The sequence below is a fragment of the Mus musculus genome, chromosome 19, assembly GCF_000001635.26.
Source record: "Mus musculus strain C57BL/6J chromosome 19, GRCm38.p6 C57BL/6J".
In the NCBI taxonomy this organism is placed as follows: domain Eukaryota; kingdom Metazoa; phylum Chordata; class Mammalia; order Rodentia; family Muridae; genus Mus; species Mus musculus.
In genome coordinates this window covers 45,769,067-45,786,091 of record NC_000085.6, presented here as the reverse complement: position 1 = coordinate 45,786,091, position 17,025 = coordinate 45,769,067, and the positions used below count along the sequence as shown (strand labels likewise).

At 44.7% G+C, this 17,025-nt stretch overlaps 1 protein-coding gene across 3 annotated transcripts in view; it reads left to right on the top strand.

Annotated features, from left to right (window-relative positions):
• Nucleotides 1-2,447: 2,447 nt before the first annotated feature.
• The window catches only part of Oga (O-GlcNAcase), a 33,390-nt gene continuing 18,812 nt past the window's right edge, over nucleotides 2,448-17,025 (top strand). For 2 of the 3 annotated variants that reach the window (NR_151594.1, NM_023799.4), the window contains exons 1-8: nucleotides 2,539-3,160; nucleotides 7,009-7,060; nucleotides 7,408-7,505; nucleotides 9,075-9,205; nucleotides 9,873-10,044; nucleotides 12,332-12,430; nucleotides 14,126-14,410; nucleotides 15,883-16,041. Coding sequence is in view for 2 of the 3 variants with exons in the window: in NM_023799.4 (NP_076288.1) it covers nucleotides 2,962-3,160; nucleotides 7,009-7,060; nucleotides 7,408-7,505; nucleotides 9,075-9,205; nucleotides 9,873-10,044; nucleotides 12,332-12,430; nucleotides 14,126-14,410; nucleotides 15,883-16,041 (1,195 nt within the window). In the remaining variant the exon portion in view is untranslated. Of the gene's footprint in view, nucleotides 3,161-7,008; nucleotides 7,061-7,407; nucleotides 7,506-9,074; nucleotides 9,206-9,872; nucleotides 10,045-12,331; nucleotides 12,431-14,125; nucleotides 14,411-15,882; nucleotides 16,042-17,025 lie in introns of all 3 variants that reach the window. The other variant, XM_017318305.2, reaches the window with a different exon arrangement.

Here is a 17,025-nt window from a genome sequence, read left to right as displayed (position 1 = left end):
CAGGAAGGCTAGAAGAGGGCATTAGATGCTGCCACCAAGAACCAGAGGTACTTGGGAGGCAGAAGTAGGTGGTTCTCTGAGTTCCAGGCCAGCAAGGACTCCACAGAGAAAGCCTGTCTCAAAAACAACAAACAAAAATTCCCACCTTTCAGGTTTGGGATGTAGCTAAAGGAGTAGAGTGCTTACCTAGCACATACGAGGCCTTGGGTTTGGTTTCCACACTGAAGGGAAAATAAATGTTCTTCAGCTGGCAATGGTGGCTGGCAGGGATGATTTCACACTACCCCAGAGCTCCTTAGTGAGAAACTGTCTCAAAAAGGGCAATGGAAGAAACAAACAGAACAGAAGGAAACAAGCTGGACATAGGCGGGGCATCCCTATACAGCAAGCACCATGAAGGCCGAGGCAGAGAGGGGAGGAGCAAAGAGTATGAAATTACTCAGTGTTCCCTCTAACTACGGAAAGAACTGGTCAGGGCACCTGCATGGAAGGCTGGAAGGGAAGAGAGAAGGTACTGCTCTCTTCCAAAGGACCTGAGTTCTGTTCCCAACAAACACCTTCAGTGGCTGGCCACTGCCTCTTCTGCTGCCCCCCCCCCCACACATTAAAACAAAAAAGTCTTGGATGGGGCTGGCAATAAAGGGGCTCCCACAGCTTGAGCCTGACAACCTGAGTTTGATCTCCAGGATCCACAAAGGGAAGACAACTGACTTCCTCAAGTTGTCCTCTGGGCCATGTCCAAATGGGCTACGGCCTGTGAACCCACACAAAATAAATAAGGCCACCAAATCCCTGGAGTGTTTGTATAACACGTACAAGGCCCTGGGTTGGATACCCAACACTGCATAAACCTGGCAAGGAAGTTCTCGCCTGTAATGTGCACCCCTGCAACGTCCCTGGAGCTACAAGGTGGGCTACTGCGACGAAGTATTAAAAAAAAAAAAGACTACTTTTTATTTTTTAACTTTCTTTCTTTTTTTTTATTTGTTAGATATTTTCTTTATATACATTTCAAATGCTATCCCGAAAGTTCCCTATACCCTCCCTCTGCCCTGCTCCCCTACACACCCACTCCTGCTTTTTGGCCCTGGCATTCCCCTGTACTGGGGCATATAAAGTTTGCAATACCAAGGGGCCTCTATTCCCAGTGATGGCCGACTAGGCCATCTTCTGCTACATATGCAGCTAGAGACACGCGCTCTGGGGGTACTGGTTAGTTCATATTGTTGTTCCACCTATAGGGTTGCAGACCCCTTCAGCTCCTTGGGTGCTTTCTCTAGCTTCTCCATTGGGGGCCCTGTGTTCCATTTTATAGACTGTAAGCATCCACTTCTGTATTTGCCAGGCACTGGCATAGCCTCATACAAGAGACAGCTATAACAGGGTTCCTTCAGCAAAATCTTTCTGGCATATGCAATAGTTTGACTACTTTCTTAACATTGAACATGAGAGGTTTGTTCCCAAACAGGGCAGATTTTTTTTTTTTTTTTTTTTTTTTAGTCTTTTTGAGACAGGGTTTCTCTGTATAGCCCTGGCTATCCTGGAACTCACTTTGTAGACCAGGCTGGCCTGGAACTCAGAAATCCGCCTGCCTCTGCCTCCCAAGCGCTGGGATTAAAGGTGCGCCACCATCGCCTGGCTGGCAGATCCCTTAAGGAACCAAAATGTCAAGTGTACTCTGAGGCAAGCCCTTAGAGTACAGGAGGCAAGCCCTTAGAGGCAGGGTTTCCTTGGAAATGCTGATGCTAAGGCTAAAAGGGTCATGTCCCTTACGCACACCGCACACTCTCCATCGCCATAACAAACTCGCCTTCCACTCTCTTCTACTTTTATTAGACGTTTGTTTTCCCTGTGCTTGGAATGCAGTCTTTCTTCTCCATACGTAGTCTGGTGAATTTCATACCACAGCCTCTCCCAAAACAAACGTAGGGCTCAATCAGGCAGAGACGTAACAGCAGGTTTTAACCATATTATGAGGTCATAATGGTCCCAACAGCCCAGGATGAGGCAAACTCAATAAAACAGTTGACTGCTCAATTTAAAACACGGTTAACTCCGAAGACAGGATAGAAGAAACAATGAGTCAGGACAGAGGCGTGAGCTGAGCTCCTTGGCATGGTGTCTTCACAGAAGCAGACGTGGGTCAGGCAGCCCCGATGAGCCAAACTGGTACAACAATCTCCAAAGTAGGTCAGTGTCTCCTACCACTTTAAGAACTAGAAGTATCGTCCCGGCGCCTGCGCATTGAGAGGGTAAACACCTCCTTTCCGCCCCCCCCCCCCCCCTTCCTCCCAAACTCCCCGGCCGGCCGCATTCTCCCATGTTCCCCTCCTCCGGGTGGGGTAATGGTCCGACCCAGAGTGTGGCGCTCATCCCGGAGGGTGGCGAGCCAAAATGGTACGTCCCACCGCCGCACACCTCCGCGGTGTTCACGGCGCCCTTTGTCCTTTTTCTCCCCTAGCAAATAAAGCGCAATGGGCTTATCCCAAGGAAAGGCGGGGGAGCCGGGCTGGGGACCGGTCTGAGCCGGTCTGTAGCGCAGGCGCAGTGCGGATAAACAGGAAGCGGGCGGCAGAGGCAGCGGCAGGAGCTGCTTAGGGACTCCGGTGGGGGAAGAGAGCCGGAGACGCCGGGCTGTCCGGAGGGCGGCGGGCGTGGAGGACGAGCGAAGGCGCCTCCTCGGTCCTCCTTCCGTGGAGACGCGGCGGCTGCCTCGCCCTCCGCTTAGGCTCCCGGCTCCCAGCGCGGGGCGAGGCAGCGGCTGACAAAGGGCTCGAGCCGGTGCCGCCGCCCTTCTCATCCGGGCACTCCGGGCCCCCGCCGAGAGGAAGGGGGAAGGGCGGAGGGGGAGGGGAAGGAGCCCCGGAGGCGCGCGTTCGGAGCCGCGGCCCCTTTGCAGGGCTCCGGGCCTTTGGCCCAACGGACCGAGGCCGAAGGGGAGCGGTGGCCGGCGGCAGGAGGATGGTGCAGAAGGAGAGCCAGGCGGCGCTGGAGGAGCGGGAGAGCGAGCGCAACGCCAACCCTGCCGCCGCCTCGGGGGCTTCGTTGGAGCAGTCGGTAGCTCCCGCCCCCGGAGAAGATAACCCATCGGGAGCCGGGGCTGCGGCCGTGGTCGGGGCGGCCGGAGGGGCCCGCAGGTTCCTGTGCGGTGTCGTGGAAGGTGAGTTGGCCTTCCAGTCCCGCGTAGGTGTTCAGCCTCCGTCCCCGGGAGGGGCGTGCTGGTGACTTTTCCCGCAGTTCCCCGCCCCCAGGACGGGAGGCGTCCGTCATTGCTCACACGGGGTTACGGGGAGGAGACAGACGGTGGGCACACTTCTTTACCCTCCGCTATGTCACGGCTTCGGCGACTCCGGGCTATGGAGGAGCCTGACCCCACCCTCCTCTGGCTTAGAGCCACACAGATTTGTCGGAGGAGGAGGCGGTGGCAAGGAAGGAGCCTGTGGTCCGGCTGTGGGCTTCACTTCTTTGTACCTTGGGATCTTAGTCCGCAGAGATGCCTGCTTTCAGTTGAAATTTGTGCAGCGCTCCCATCCCCCGCCCCTATCCTTGTAAGGGGAAAAAAAATCAGCCCTCACAGGCACGTTTTTACCCGTGAAGGAGCGCAGTCAGCTTATTATATTACAGATTCCTTCAGGCTTAGGAAATTGTTTTGTTTTTATTTTTATTTATTTATTTTTGTTAGCCTGTAAGCCTCCTTCACCTCTTAAGACTCACTTGTAGCCCAGAAAAGTATCATCCTTTAACAATTGCTGTTTTTTTGACTTGGGAGTGTGTGTAAATACCAGTATATCATATCTCAGAGCATCTGTTATGTGGAGTTAGAATTCAGTGAAAGTCTTAATTTCTGTCTTCTCATTTACAGTTGAAAAGGACGAGGGCGTTTTGATAGTAAGGGAAGATGCCGGAAGATCTTAATTACAATTTCTGAAATAGAATGGGTGGATACCGAGCTCAGGAAAGCTTAGTTCTTCCCTAAGCACTCCGTAATTTGAGTTTTCTTATGGATTTTTTTGTTTGTTTGATTTTTGTTTTGTTTTTAGTGGCAAACTCAACGTTTTCTAGTTTCTTTCTCTATTATTATTATTATTATTACTGGGGAATATAAAAACTAGTACTCAGGACTGAAGAGATGGCTCAGCGATTAAGAGCTCTTCCGGAGGTCCTGAGTTCAATTCCCAGCAACCACATCCATGGTGGCTCACGACCATCTGTAATGAGATTCGATGCCCTCTTCTGGTGTATCTGAAGACAGCCACCGTGAACTTGTATATTAAATAAAATCTTGTTTTTTTTAAAAAAACAAACCAAAACATTTTAAAGACTAATACTCAAGCCAAAAGGGATAAAGTTAGGTTGGCCTCCTGGTTGAGAGCTCCAGCTTTTCCACTGTCATGGAAGACCGAGGTCGTAGGTCTGGTAGTTGAGAAAGGTTAATTGGAGGGAGAATATTCTTGGCAGGAAGACATGGAACAGCAGGGCAAAATTTGGGGGAGCACCGTTGTTCCTGGAGCCCAGATTTATGAAAACATGAGTGCTTTGTGCGTTATACATACTGGGCTTGCTGGAGTACAGACATTTTTAGGGGGAAAAAAGTGGAATTTTTTTTTTTTAAAGACATCATCACAGTTTTATTTCTGACAGAAACCATGGGTCTGAAACGGGTTATACAGAGTGCTAAGATCTTCCTGACTACCTGTTGTTCGGCTCGGCAATCTTCTGTAAATGAGAAAAGATGGAAGTCCTATTTGTGGGCAGGTCTCCTGTAGCCTAGGTGATCAGGAGCTGAAGCACAGAACGACCTTAAACTTGTTATCTTCCTGCCCTTGGAGTGGCCGAGATTGCAGACCACCATCCTACTTTAGGTGTAAGCTTTTGCTGTTGCTTTTTGTTTTAAATTTCCCCACACTATCCCAGTGTGTCATGGAATTCACTTTGTGTCCCAAACTGGCATTTAGTTTGAGGCCATCTTGCCATACAAGAGTCTTTATTGTATTGTCTCAGATCCTAGGATGGGGAAGGATAGGAAGAGAACTCTGAGGGATACAGAGAATTCAGAACTAGCCATGTTGTTGACAGTCTGTAATCTAGGGTTGGGAGGCCAGCCCTGGTAACAAAGTAAGATCTTGTTTTAGCAACAAGTGAAAGGAGGTAGCTTACTGTGCCTTCTCTTGGTAGTACTAAACGTGAATCTCTTTAAAGTATATTAAAACAGCTCTCATTGGATGTGGCTTACACCCTTGATCTTAGTGCTCTGAAACAGAGGCAGAATCAGATAGATATTCGAGGGTTTTTGAGGCCAGTGTGGTCTACAGAGCACGTTCCAGTGCTGCCAGGGCTGCACAGAGAGAAACATTGTCTCAACGGAAAAAGAAGAAGAGAAACTAGAGAGTGTGGCTGCACTTTGATGATGTTTAGTTGTCATTCTTTTGGGGGTGCAGATTACCTGCCTAAGATTGGGGTATTTTGTAGGGGAGGCGGCCATGATAGGAGGAAGCACAACAGCCTGTGCAGATCAGAGGCAGTTGGAAGGAGCCATTCTCTTTCCACCATGCGATCCTTCCTGGGGTTGTCAGGGTTGGCCCACACCTTTATCTGCCCTGCTATCTCCTGTTCCTAGAGTGCTGGTTGTGACCATCTCCATGGTGCTGCTGAGATCTTACGTCTTCCTAGTGATTAGGCTGAGGCCGGTTGAGGGCAAGGTTAGGTAGGCGATGCGGTGGTCGAGCGCGCTAGGGAACTTCAGTGACTTTGCTCATCAGTCGGTGTTTTAGTATTTCAAGTATTTGCAGTTTTCATTTTAAGTGCAGAAATAGCTGTACCAAAAAGAGAAGTTTGTTTCCTGCACTGGACACTAGGAAGTCAGTTCTGTCCCTAACTTCATTTCATATTTGGCTGTGGAATTGAGGGCTTGAAGGTTTACTGTTGAGGACGGTTCAGTGCCACTGTTGAGGCTGTGCGCACGCACCTCCTTTATTCATTCACTTGATCTCCTTTGTTGTAGGAACTTTTTAAAAAGGTGATCATAGCCAAGTGTGATGATTCACACCTGGAGCTTCTGCACTTAGAAACAGAGGTGGCAGATGGCTACAAGTTCTAGACCAGCCTACATTAAAGAGCAACTCTATTGCAAAGTTGGGTATTTAGGTAGGTGGGGTCATGCACACACCTTTTTCTAATTATTTGATCTTATTACCTTGTTTAGCTCTTAAAGTCATCCCTCTAGAAGTAATTAAGCTGCCTTTTTAGTTTTTTTGAGACAGGGTCTCATACTGGAGCTTAGGTTAGCCTGGAAATACATAGCCTGGACTGGCTTCAAACTACTTCTGCCTTGGCCTTTTCTATACCTGGACCAAGGGCAGAGCCACGATGCCTGTCGTCCTCTTCAGTGTTAACACTTTGGTTTGCTCTCCTTCAGTGAGAGTGCATGCCAGGTATGTTCCAGCATTGAAAACAAATTATGTGTGTTAGGTGAGTAACTGGGATTGTGGGGTCTCATGAATACTATGCCAGTGCTCTGTCACTGCATCGTATCCTCAGAAAGAATAAACACTCTCTGGTCCTTATTTCACAGTAAAAAAGAAGGGAAGTTTGGGGTCTTAATGGCGGCCCCGTGCTGTGCATTGTGATGTTCCCTGTGCAGGATTTGCTGCAAGTTTGAGGGCAGCCTGGAAAGTTGTAGGCCATGCAGGGCTCCATAGTGAGACAAAACCCTGGTTATATATAATAAATGTCATTGCAGGGAATACAAAAACGTATATGAGCAGTGAGGGAATAATTGATCTCAGATAAACAATGTTTCACTAAATGGTGTTCAGATCCTGGTGTATTCTGTGCACTTCTATAAGACCCAGAGCCTTGGGTGGCCTGGCAGTTTCCCCAGTGCACACCACATTATTAGCACCTCTACATTTTTGGGGAAGGGATTCTGTGTTTTGTAATTTTTTTCCAGTAAAACTGAACCCCATTTTGAAACCTGAGAAAATTTTTATTTTTCTTATAAAACTCTAGGGTTTTATGGAAGACCTTGGGTTATGGAGCAGAGAAAAGAGCTCTTTAGAAGGTAAGTTTGGTTATGTGAAGCAGAGGGGACTCTGAGACACTGAGAAGCCTGTTAGCCTGGGAGTCACTTTCTTTCAGTCTTTACAGCTTTGCCTAGCCTAGTGGTTTTCAAACTTTTCATGGGGAAATTGAAGCGGTTTGGGGCTTTGCCTGCTTTATTCAGAGCTAAATTTTTCAAGATTTGACAGGTTGACATACTTGGTAATACTTAATTTGTTAAGATTTCATTGATAAGTAGAATATTACTTTGTCATGAGTTAGAGGTACACAAAAAGTAGTAAAGATTGAGGTTAGGAGCCAGGCTACTATTGCTGCCTACTTATGCATATGTCATTTTTTTCTCTAAAGGCTTCAGAAATGGGAATTAAACACATACTTGTATGCTCCAAAAGATGACTACAAACATAGGATGTTTTGGCGAGAGATGTATTCAGTGGAAGAAGCTGGTAATCTCTGTGTGTGTGCGTGCGAGTGTGTGTTTGCAGCCGCCTGAATTTGCACAGCTGTGCTGGCAGGTGCTTGAGTAAGGAGTTGGTTTTCTCTTCCCAACTGAAGGTTCCAGGGATTGAGTTCTGTCTGTCAGACTATGTGGCAAGTACTTTTATCCTTAGCTATCTTGCTGGCTTGGTGGCAACTGTATCAGTTCAAATTTGATCTCTGAATGGGAGAGGTAGTTTAAGGTAGTTAACACTACACTTACTAAACATTGTATTTTATGAGTAGTTGTATCTGGTAATTAGTCTGTGAGCTAGAGAAGATTTGAAGAGTGGTACTAAACATCCTGTTGTTGAGCACGGCTCATGGATGATACTCTTTATGTCTGCTAGTGGGCTTCAGACCACAAAGTAGTAGGCAAAATACTGAAGGAAGCCAGGATAGGATTTGTGCAAAGAAGTAAGGCACTTGCTTTGAGTGCAAATTTAAGGGACTCTTCAGGTTTAAGTAAAGGAGATTTTTTTTGTATAATTAATTTGGGGCATTGTCTTAGTTTTCGGTTGCTATGACAAACCATGGTGATCATGGCAACTTATAAAAGAATGTTCTAGAGGGTAGAGTCCATGTCCACAGGGAACATGGCAGCAGGCAGGCAAGCTGGAGCAGTAGCTGTGAGATCACATCTAGGTTCACAAGCTTGAGTCTCAGGGATCAACTGGAGGTATACAGGCCTCAAAGCTGGCACAAGCCCATGTCCCCTAAACCTTCCCAGACAGTTCTACCAACCAGGGACCAAACAAGGATTCAAACATGAGCCCACAGGCCATTACTTATTCAAAGTACCGCAGGCACGGTGGGGTGGCACACACCTTTAATTGCAGAACTTTAGAGGCAGAGGTGTAGGTGGATCTCCTAGGACAGCTTTGTAAATCAGACAAGTGAACACAGAAAATTTTAAAAATAATTTTTAAAAACATGCTTTACCATATTAAACTTGTTTGTCCCTTGAGGGTAAGAAACTTTGAAAATGAGGGGAGAAGTTCTCTTTGTGAACTTCTGTGTGTGTGTTCGATGTAGGTCTTACTTCATAATCCAAGCTAGCCTGGAATTCACTGCAGTGTGTAGCCTAGGCTGGCTTAAACTCAGTCTCCTGCTTCAGCCCCTTGAGTGCTCTCATTTTAGGTGTGCGCCAGCACGCGGGCCCGTGAGACTTGTTCTTTTCTCTGCTGTGATCGCTTACTTTAAGCTTGTGCCATTTTGTATAGCCTGCTATCACGTTAGGTAGATTTTTTTTCTCTTTGTTATTTTGAGACATCATCACTATATAGCCCAGGTTGGTCCTTGAATTTGTTTGCTGTTTTTGAGGCCGGTCTTGACCTGATCTTCCTGCTTCAAGTGCCCAAGAGATTACCAGGGTGTACTAAAATACATTACAGGAATGTGACACTTATAAATTTTAACTTTTAAAATGAAAGAACTTTTCCTTTACTGTAAATGGAAGAAATGACTTCTTCCGTTACAAAGTAAAGTTTGTTTTAGTGTTCCTGTTGCTTTCTAAAATTATGGACTCTGTTCTCTAGAGCAACTTATGACTCTGATCTCTGCTGCACGAGAATATGAAATAGAATTCATCTATGCTATTTCGCCAGGACTAGATATCACTTTTTCTAACCCCAAGGAAGTATCAACGTTGAAACGCAAATTGGACCAGGTAATTCTTTTTTATTTTCTTGACTCAATATTGAAGTGAGGGTTTTTTGTTTGTTTGTTTGGGGGAGGGGCTCGTTTTGCTTTATGATGTTAAAAGGAACTCAAGTTTTGGGTAGAGAAGCAGTTGTCTAATTAATTAATTAATTTGGTTTTTCGAGACAGGGTTTCTCTGTGTAGCCCTGGTGGTCCTGGAACTCATTTCTGTAGACCACACTGGCCTTGAATTCAGAAGTCCACTGCCTCCCGAGTGCTGGGATTAAAGGCGTGTGCCACCACTGCCTAGCTGGTTTGTTATTTTCAAGACAGGGTTTCTCTATGTAGCCCGGCTGTCCTGGAACTCACTCTGTAGACCAGGTGGCCTCAAACTCAAGAGATCCACCTGCCTCTGCCTTCCAAGTGCTGAGATTAAAGGCATGGGTCAACCCCCCTCATTGATTTGCTGCCTTGTATAAGCATTAATCATACAGTCCAGTCCAAAATTAAAACTGGGTCCCAAAGCACCAGCTATATTAACTTAGAGTGGTTGTCACTGAAAATATAAAAAGATCAGATATGCTTTTTTATACCAAGTAAAATATTTGCCTTTCAGATAACCATTAGTATATATTCTTAAAAGAATTTTTCCCTCTTGAGATAAGCTAGTAATCATGTTGGTTTTCTTTTCTAAGGTCTCTCAGTTTGGGTGCAGGTCGTTTGCTTTGCTTTTTGATGATATTGACCATAATATGTGTGCAGCAGACAAAGAGGTGTTCAGTTCTTTTGCACATGCACAAGTTTCCATCACCAATGAAATTTATCAGTACCTGGGAGAGCCAGAAACCTTCCTCTTCTGCCCTACAGGTATTGTATATAATGACTGGATTTAGTTAGTCTGGAGATGACTTAGAAGGGTCCTTGGCGCTGGACCTATTGCATCCTGTCCTTTGTGAATGAAAGGAGGAGTGCTTTTAGAAGACATTTCTCAAAATCTTACATAGGAAAAAGTTAGGACCTTATAATACCAAAGAAGTAAGTTGGAGATGTTTTGTGCATTTAGTTTTCTAGAAGTATGTAAACATGACATTGTCAGTGTTACAGAAAATAGTACTGAAATGAAAGCTTGAACAAGTCAAATTCTCCTGCTTTTACCTTAGTCCTGTCTCACTCCCTCCTACTTGTTCCTCTTTCTGCCCATGGCTCTGGTCTCTCCCGTTCTCACTCCTCCCACTCTCATGGAGCCTAGAAAGTGCAGCAGCTGTACTACATAACTAGCTCTCTTCCATTGAAAGGTTCAGTCTCTTTCAGTCGCCTCTCACAGGTCACCTCCACAAAACTTTGGTCACTTTCTTTTCTTGTTCAGGAAGGATGTTAGTAGTAAGAAATAATTTAGTCAGAATTCTTTTTGGTGGGGTTAATAGATTTTGGTCTCATGGATCACAGGCTAGCCTCAGACTTTTCAACACCAACCTGCCTCATTCTCCCAAGTGTGTCTGGGATGGATACAGATGCATAGACCACATGCCAGGCCTAATTGTTTCTTTAAAATTAAAGTTTTGTAAAACTTTATGAAATAACTTTCTAATGACTGAGGTCATAAAGACTGCTTGGTACTACTGAAAATATCAGGGTTTTGTTTATTTTTTTATTTTATTTTTTTAAAGATTTATTATATGTAAGTACACTGTAGCTGTCCTCAGATACTCCAGAAGAGGGCATCAGATTTCATTATGGATGGTTGTGAGCCACCATGTGGTTGCTGGAATTTGAACTCGGGACCTTCGGAAGAGCAGTCAGCGCTCTTAACCACTGAGCCATCTCGACAGCCCCGGTTTTGTTTATTTTTAAGATACAGGTTCTCAAAGCTGAATAAGGCTGTGGTACAAAGGGATGGTGGGCTTTGCTTTTTCAAAACCTACTTTAATTAGAGATTGGTGTGTTTTGGTTTTTTGTTTGTTTGTTTTTAAAGATTTATGTATTCATTATATATAAGTACACTATAGCTGCCTTCAGACACACCAGAAGGGGACATCGGATCCCTTTACAGATGTTTGTAAGCCACCATGTGGTTGCTGGGAATTGAACTCAGGACCTCTGGAAGAACAGTCAATGCTCTTAACCACTGAGCCATCTCTCCAGCCCTTAATAAGGGTTCTCAAACATGCCAGGCTCCCTTCTAGCCCACCACCCACCAGAGGAGTGGATAAAAAAAGTTAACAGGGTAAAGGGGGTTGTGGACCTGTTTAGAAGTAGATCTTTGGGGCGATTACAATCTTTGTTGTCAGCAGTCCAGTCTTCTAGCAAACACCAACCCAAATCAGTCCACTCGCCTGACACCCGCACACGAATCAGCATCAGCATTGGCAACTCGATCCAGAATAAACCTCTGGGCTCTGCCAGAAGCTGCCAGAATATCATTAGAAGTTCTTTGACGAGTTATTCTGTGAAGTTGCAGTGAGTGAAGATCAGCAACTTGATGCCAGGCTAGCCAGTATATGAGTGTCAGCAAAGACTGTCAAAGCAAAGCAAAGGGAACCAATGCGATAGCTTTCTCCACAGCCCGTGGGGTCCTATTTATATTCTTTCTAAATATCATGTGTCCAAAAACACCTCTCAACCGTGTCTGCTTCAGCAAAACATCCTTTCACCTGTCTGCCACAGCAAAATATCATTATGACCTAACTGGGTCTCCAAAGAAACCAGAAATTGCCACATCACAGGAAGGTTCTGTTTGGCTTGGTTTGTTTCTAGAGACTGGGCATGGAGATGATGTCAGTAACCTGAGTGCTGGGGAGCAGGGCAGTGAAGTCCTGCCAGGCCAAGGCTAGTGTGGGCTGCTTACATCCCCTGTTCCCCAAAGAAAAGAGAAAAAGGCTTCATGTAACAAAGGCTGCTCTGTAACATCGCTGCTGAGCCTAGACTGGCACCATGGGGACTTCCTGTCTTGGGCTCTGGAGTTGAGTTTACAGGCAGGCACACCACCCAGTTTGAATGTCTGATCATATGTAACATCTGCTTAAGTTTACTCCTTTCATGTATAATACAGAGCCCTTTGTTGTTTGAATAAAAATAATACAGAATTTGTAAGCATTTTGCCCAGTTACAAATGAGCACTGCAGTCCTGATTTATCTTTCTCCCTTGTATGTTCAGAATACTGTGGCACTTTCTGTTATCCAAATGTATCTCAGTCTCCTTACTTGAGGACTGTGGGTGAGAAGCTTCTACCTGGAATTGAGGTGCTTTGGACAGGTGAGTCCTTAGGAATCTGTCGTAAAGCTTCCATTACCAGGGCTTAGAGAAACTGGTCGCTTTTTATTGGGTGAATATAAAAGTATTATCTTTTGAGACAGGGTCTTGTATATTCCAGGCCTAGCATTTTCTGTGTAGCCAAGGATGACCTTGAATTTAACAATTCTTACATTCCCAAGTACTGGGAATGCAGCTATGTCCAATGCACCCAGTTTCCGTGATGCTGCGGATCCAACCCAGGGCATCTGGCAACTCTATTTAGCTGTGTCACTGGACTCCTAGGAAACTTCTGTTTTATAAAATGAGTTAAAGGATATGTTGCTGTGTTATTTCAGCAAGAAAAATGGAGCAAGCTATAGTGGCACATACCTTTAATCACAAAATTTGGGAAGCAGAAGCCGATGGATCTTTGTAATTTCAAGATCAGCTTGGTCCACGTAGTGAGTTTTAGGACAGCCAGGGCTGCACAGAAGAGACTGTCTTAAAAAAAAAAAGAAAAAAAAATTTAAAAGAAGAAAAATTGAGCAGCTGGGTGAGGTGGTACACAGTGATTGTTCTACACTTGGGAGGCTGGAGCAGGAGGATCTTTAGACTGAATACAACCTTATACATAACTGAAAAGAAGGGAGGCAGGGGAGATGGGATAGAGTTTAGCAGTGTAGCCTATCTATCAGCTTACTACATGTGAAACCCTGGGTTTAATCTCCATTGCTTTAGAAACAAGGTTGTTGGAGAGAGAAACTTTGAAAGTGTGTACATGAAGAAAATAAAGCTGCTTATGTATTTTAAGTTATTTTATTGCTCGGTTTCTGTAAGTGGTGTATGTGTGTGATTGCATGTGTCAGGGTACTCCGGTGGCGGTCAGGGAACAACTTCTGACACCATCTCTCTCCTTAACCAGCCGAGCCATCTCCTGAGCCCAGGTCGTATTTAAATCTTTCATTACACATGAGAGAGACTGTGTGGACCCTCCATTCCCTGACCCCTGCCGTAGGATATGTATGTAGGTTAGGGAGCACTCTATGGGAGCTGAAATTGTCTGCCATGAGGGTGCTGGTCATTGGCTTGGTGGGCAAGTGCTTTTATATACTGAGCCATGCTACTAACCTTCCCAGCGTATTTCATCTCGTTACAGTTTTTAATTTCAATGTTTGAATGCTTGGCTGAATGTACATCACATGCCAGAAGAGGGCATTAGATACCTTTATAAATGCTTGTGAGCCACCATGTGGTTGCTGGGAATTGAACTCAGGGTCTCTGGAAAAGCAGCCAGTGTTCTTAACCACTGAGCCATCTCACCAACTCCTCTTTTCATTTTTTACTACATTTGATGTCTGTACACGCTTGTGCACAGGCAGAAGACAACTTGTGAGACTTGGTTCTCTCCATCTGCCCTGTAGGTCATGGGGATTGAACTCAGCTTGTCAACCTCGCCTTGGAAGATCTATTTATTTTTATGTTTATTTTACCTGCGTGCATATATGTGCATGCTTGGTGCCCATGGGCGTCAGAAGGGATAGATTCCCTGGAATTGGAATTAAGGATGCTTAGGAGCTGCCATGTGCATGCTGGGAATCTAACCCACGTACGTTCTCTGCAAGGGCAACAAATGCTCTCAGCCAGCCCTGCTGTAGTGTATTTTAAGAACCGTGTAGAAAGTTTCGTAAATAAGTTCTTTCAATAAATTATTTCTAGGTCCAAAAGTTGTTTCAAAAGAAATTCCAGTGGAATCTATTGAAGAAGTTTCTAAGATCATTAAGAGAGCTCCAGTGATCTGGGATAACATTCATGCTAATGATTATGATCAGAAGAGGCTGTTTCTGGGTCCCTACAAAGGAAGATCCACAGAGCTCATCCCACGGTTAAAGGGAGTACTAACCAATCCAAATTGTGAATTTGAAGCTAACTACGTTGCCATACACACCCTTGCCACTTGGTACAAGTCAAACATGAACGGAGTGAGGAAGGATGTGGTGATGAGTAAGTACCGTGGTGGACCCAGGCTTGTAAGCACTGTTGCTGTGTCTCAGTACAGCCTTTGTTACAGTGTGTCTTCATTTCTCTTACTTCGATACATAACAGAAAAAGACTGATGCACTTGCATGAGTTACTGTTTTGCAAAATCCCTAATTAGAGTTAAAAGTGAGAATGTTGACTGTATTGACATGCATTTAATGATATTGTGTGCCAGGTGCACCTTCCTGGATATTGAGTAGAAAGAATTAAGTGTACCACTCTTGAAAAAGCAGTCAGTTCAGGAAGACATGCAGGTATCTGTAGTGTCTGTCATGTATGATGCCTGTCTGCAGGATGGTAGCAGGAAGAGTGATAACTTGCAGTGTTGGTAAACAGCTGGACAGGCATTTGAGCTGGATTAAGTATAAGGAGAGTTGCTGCATAGGGGCTCAGTGAAAAATACTGGTCATAAACATTTTGAAGTTAGAGCAGGGTTAAAGATGCTAGTTGTGCGAGCTAGCAACCTGAAATTCAGTGCCTTGAACCACAGAATGGAAGGAAGAAGGAACTCGACAAAAGTTATCCTCTGATTGCCATGTGTGTGCCAAGGCATCCGTACCCACAGACACTGGGTACACATAGTGATAAATACAAATTTTTAAAAATTTGAAGTTAGTCTGAAGCAGGGTTACTGATGACATTCGGGTAGGAGTCCTTTCTGTCATGACACATGGTGTATGTATGTAGCTGAAGTCTGCTCTTGCAATTTTTCATTGAATTGAGGCCTTTAATGGCTTGGTCATTGCTGTTTCACTCCAATAAAAGACACAATTAGTATAATGTGCATGCATGGTGTTTAACTCCTACATATTTTAAGACAGAGCATGATAACATTTACATAATAGATGATAGATTAGCCAAACTCAGATGTGCTTCTCGCCAGTGTTTCTGAATGCCAAACTGACTTACGCCTGTCCACTCAGAATTGTATGGCCTTATGCCCAGTCTGTGGGTAGTCCCTGCACTCAGAAATAGAGGCAGGCAGGCAGATCTCTGAATTAGAGGCCAGCCTGGTCTACATATACATAGTTCAGGTAAAGTTAGTGAGATCCTATCTTGAAAAAAAAGAAAAAAACGACTATACCTTAGTGATTTTGTAATAATGAAGTTATAAGAGCCTGAAGACTCAGGTGTGTTTTCTTTATGCAAAGGTTAGTGTAATGTTTTTATTTAACCTTGCCATCTCATTATTGGTATTAGGTGAACATGTATAGCCAATTTTTCTAATGATCCTAACATACTTATTTTAGTTGGAACCTTAAGCAGGTAAGTGACTTTGTAGGTGGTTATTGGAAGATCTGGTATTTGTGTTCTTATATTTGAGCTTTGTGTTTTGCTGCTCTGAGCTTACTACAAATGAAACTTAGGCATACATCTTCACTTAAGAGGAGGTTTTCTAATAACTATTTTTGTGCTTTTTTTTTTCCCCCTCACAGCTGACAGTGAAGACAGTACTGTATCAATACAGATAAAGTTAGAAAATGAAGGCAGTGACGAAGACATTGAGACTGATGTTCTCTACAGCCCACAGATGGCTTTAAAGCTGGCTTTAACTGAGTGGCTGCAGGAGTTCGGTGTCCCTCATCAGTACAGCAGTGAGTTAGGCTCCGGTGGGCGGGCTGCTGCCAGGGTGAAAGATTCATTTAACTCCATTTTAGTCCACTAATTCTGGTTTTATGTTTTATTTTGGGTTTTATATTCACTTAGTGTACGTGTGTGTGTGTGTGTGTGTGTGTATGAGTGGTTGTACAGGTGCACATTTGCTTGTGTATACAAGTGCCAGAGGGTTGTCCCTGGGTGTCATTCCTCAGAAACTGTCCACCTTGGGACTTTGCTTTTTGATATGGTTTCATGTATTCCAGATTGGCCTCTAATTTGACATGTAACCCAAGAAGAACTTGAATTTTTGTTTTGCTTTGAGACAGGGTTTCTCTGTCTACCCGGAATTCACTCTGTACTCCAGGCTGGCCTCTAACTCAACAGATTCACTTGCCTCTGTTTCCTGCATTCTTGGAATATAGACCTACCTGTTCTGCTACACAGGCCTTTTATCAGGGGATTGGATTACAGAGTTGTCACAAAGTGCAGTCATGCCCCTTACTTTAGATCCACTAAGCAAAGTGTAATTGAGGTTTTGTGTTTTTTGTTTGTTTTGTTTGTTTTTAAAGCTGGCATGTAGTCCAGGTTTGCTTAGATCTTGCTGTGTAGCCACAGATGTCCTGGAGTCCTTCTTACTCTTCCTGCCTTGCCTCCCCAGTGCTGGGACTTTAGGCATGTATTACCATGGCCAGCTCTTTTAAATTTTTTTAAATGTGTTTGAGTCTTGTGCTTGCATGTAGTCTGTACAGCATGTGTATCTAGTGCCAGTGGAGGCTAGAAAGGGGTGTTGGAGCTTTGGAACTGGAGTTACACATGCTCGTAGGTTGTTGGAGCTGAATCTGGGTTTTCTAGATTTCTTTTGAGGCAAGGTTTTGACTTTGCTATGTGGTCCTTGTCTGACCTGCAACAGTGCTGGAAATAACAGGTGTTTGCACTGTGCCCCGCATGAGTAATTAGGCTTTAATGGCATAGTAGTTAAG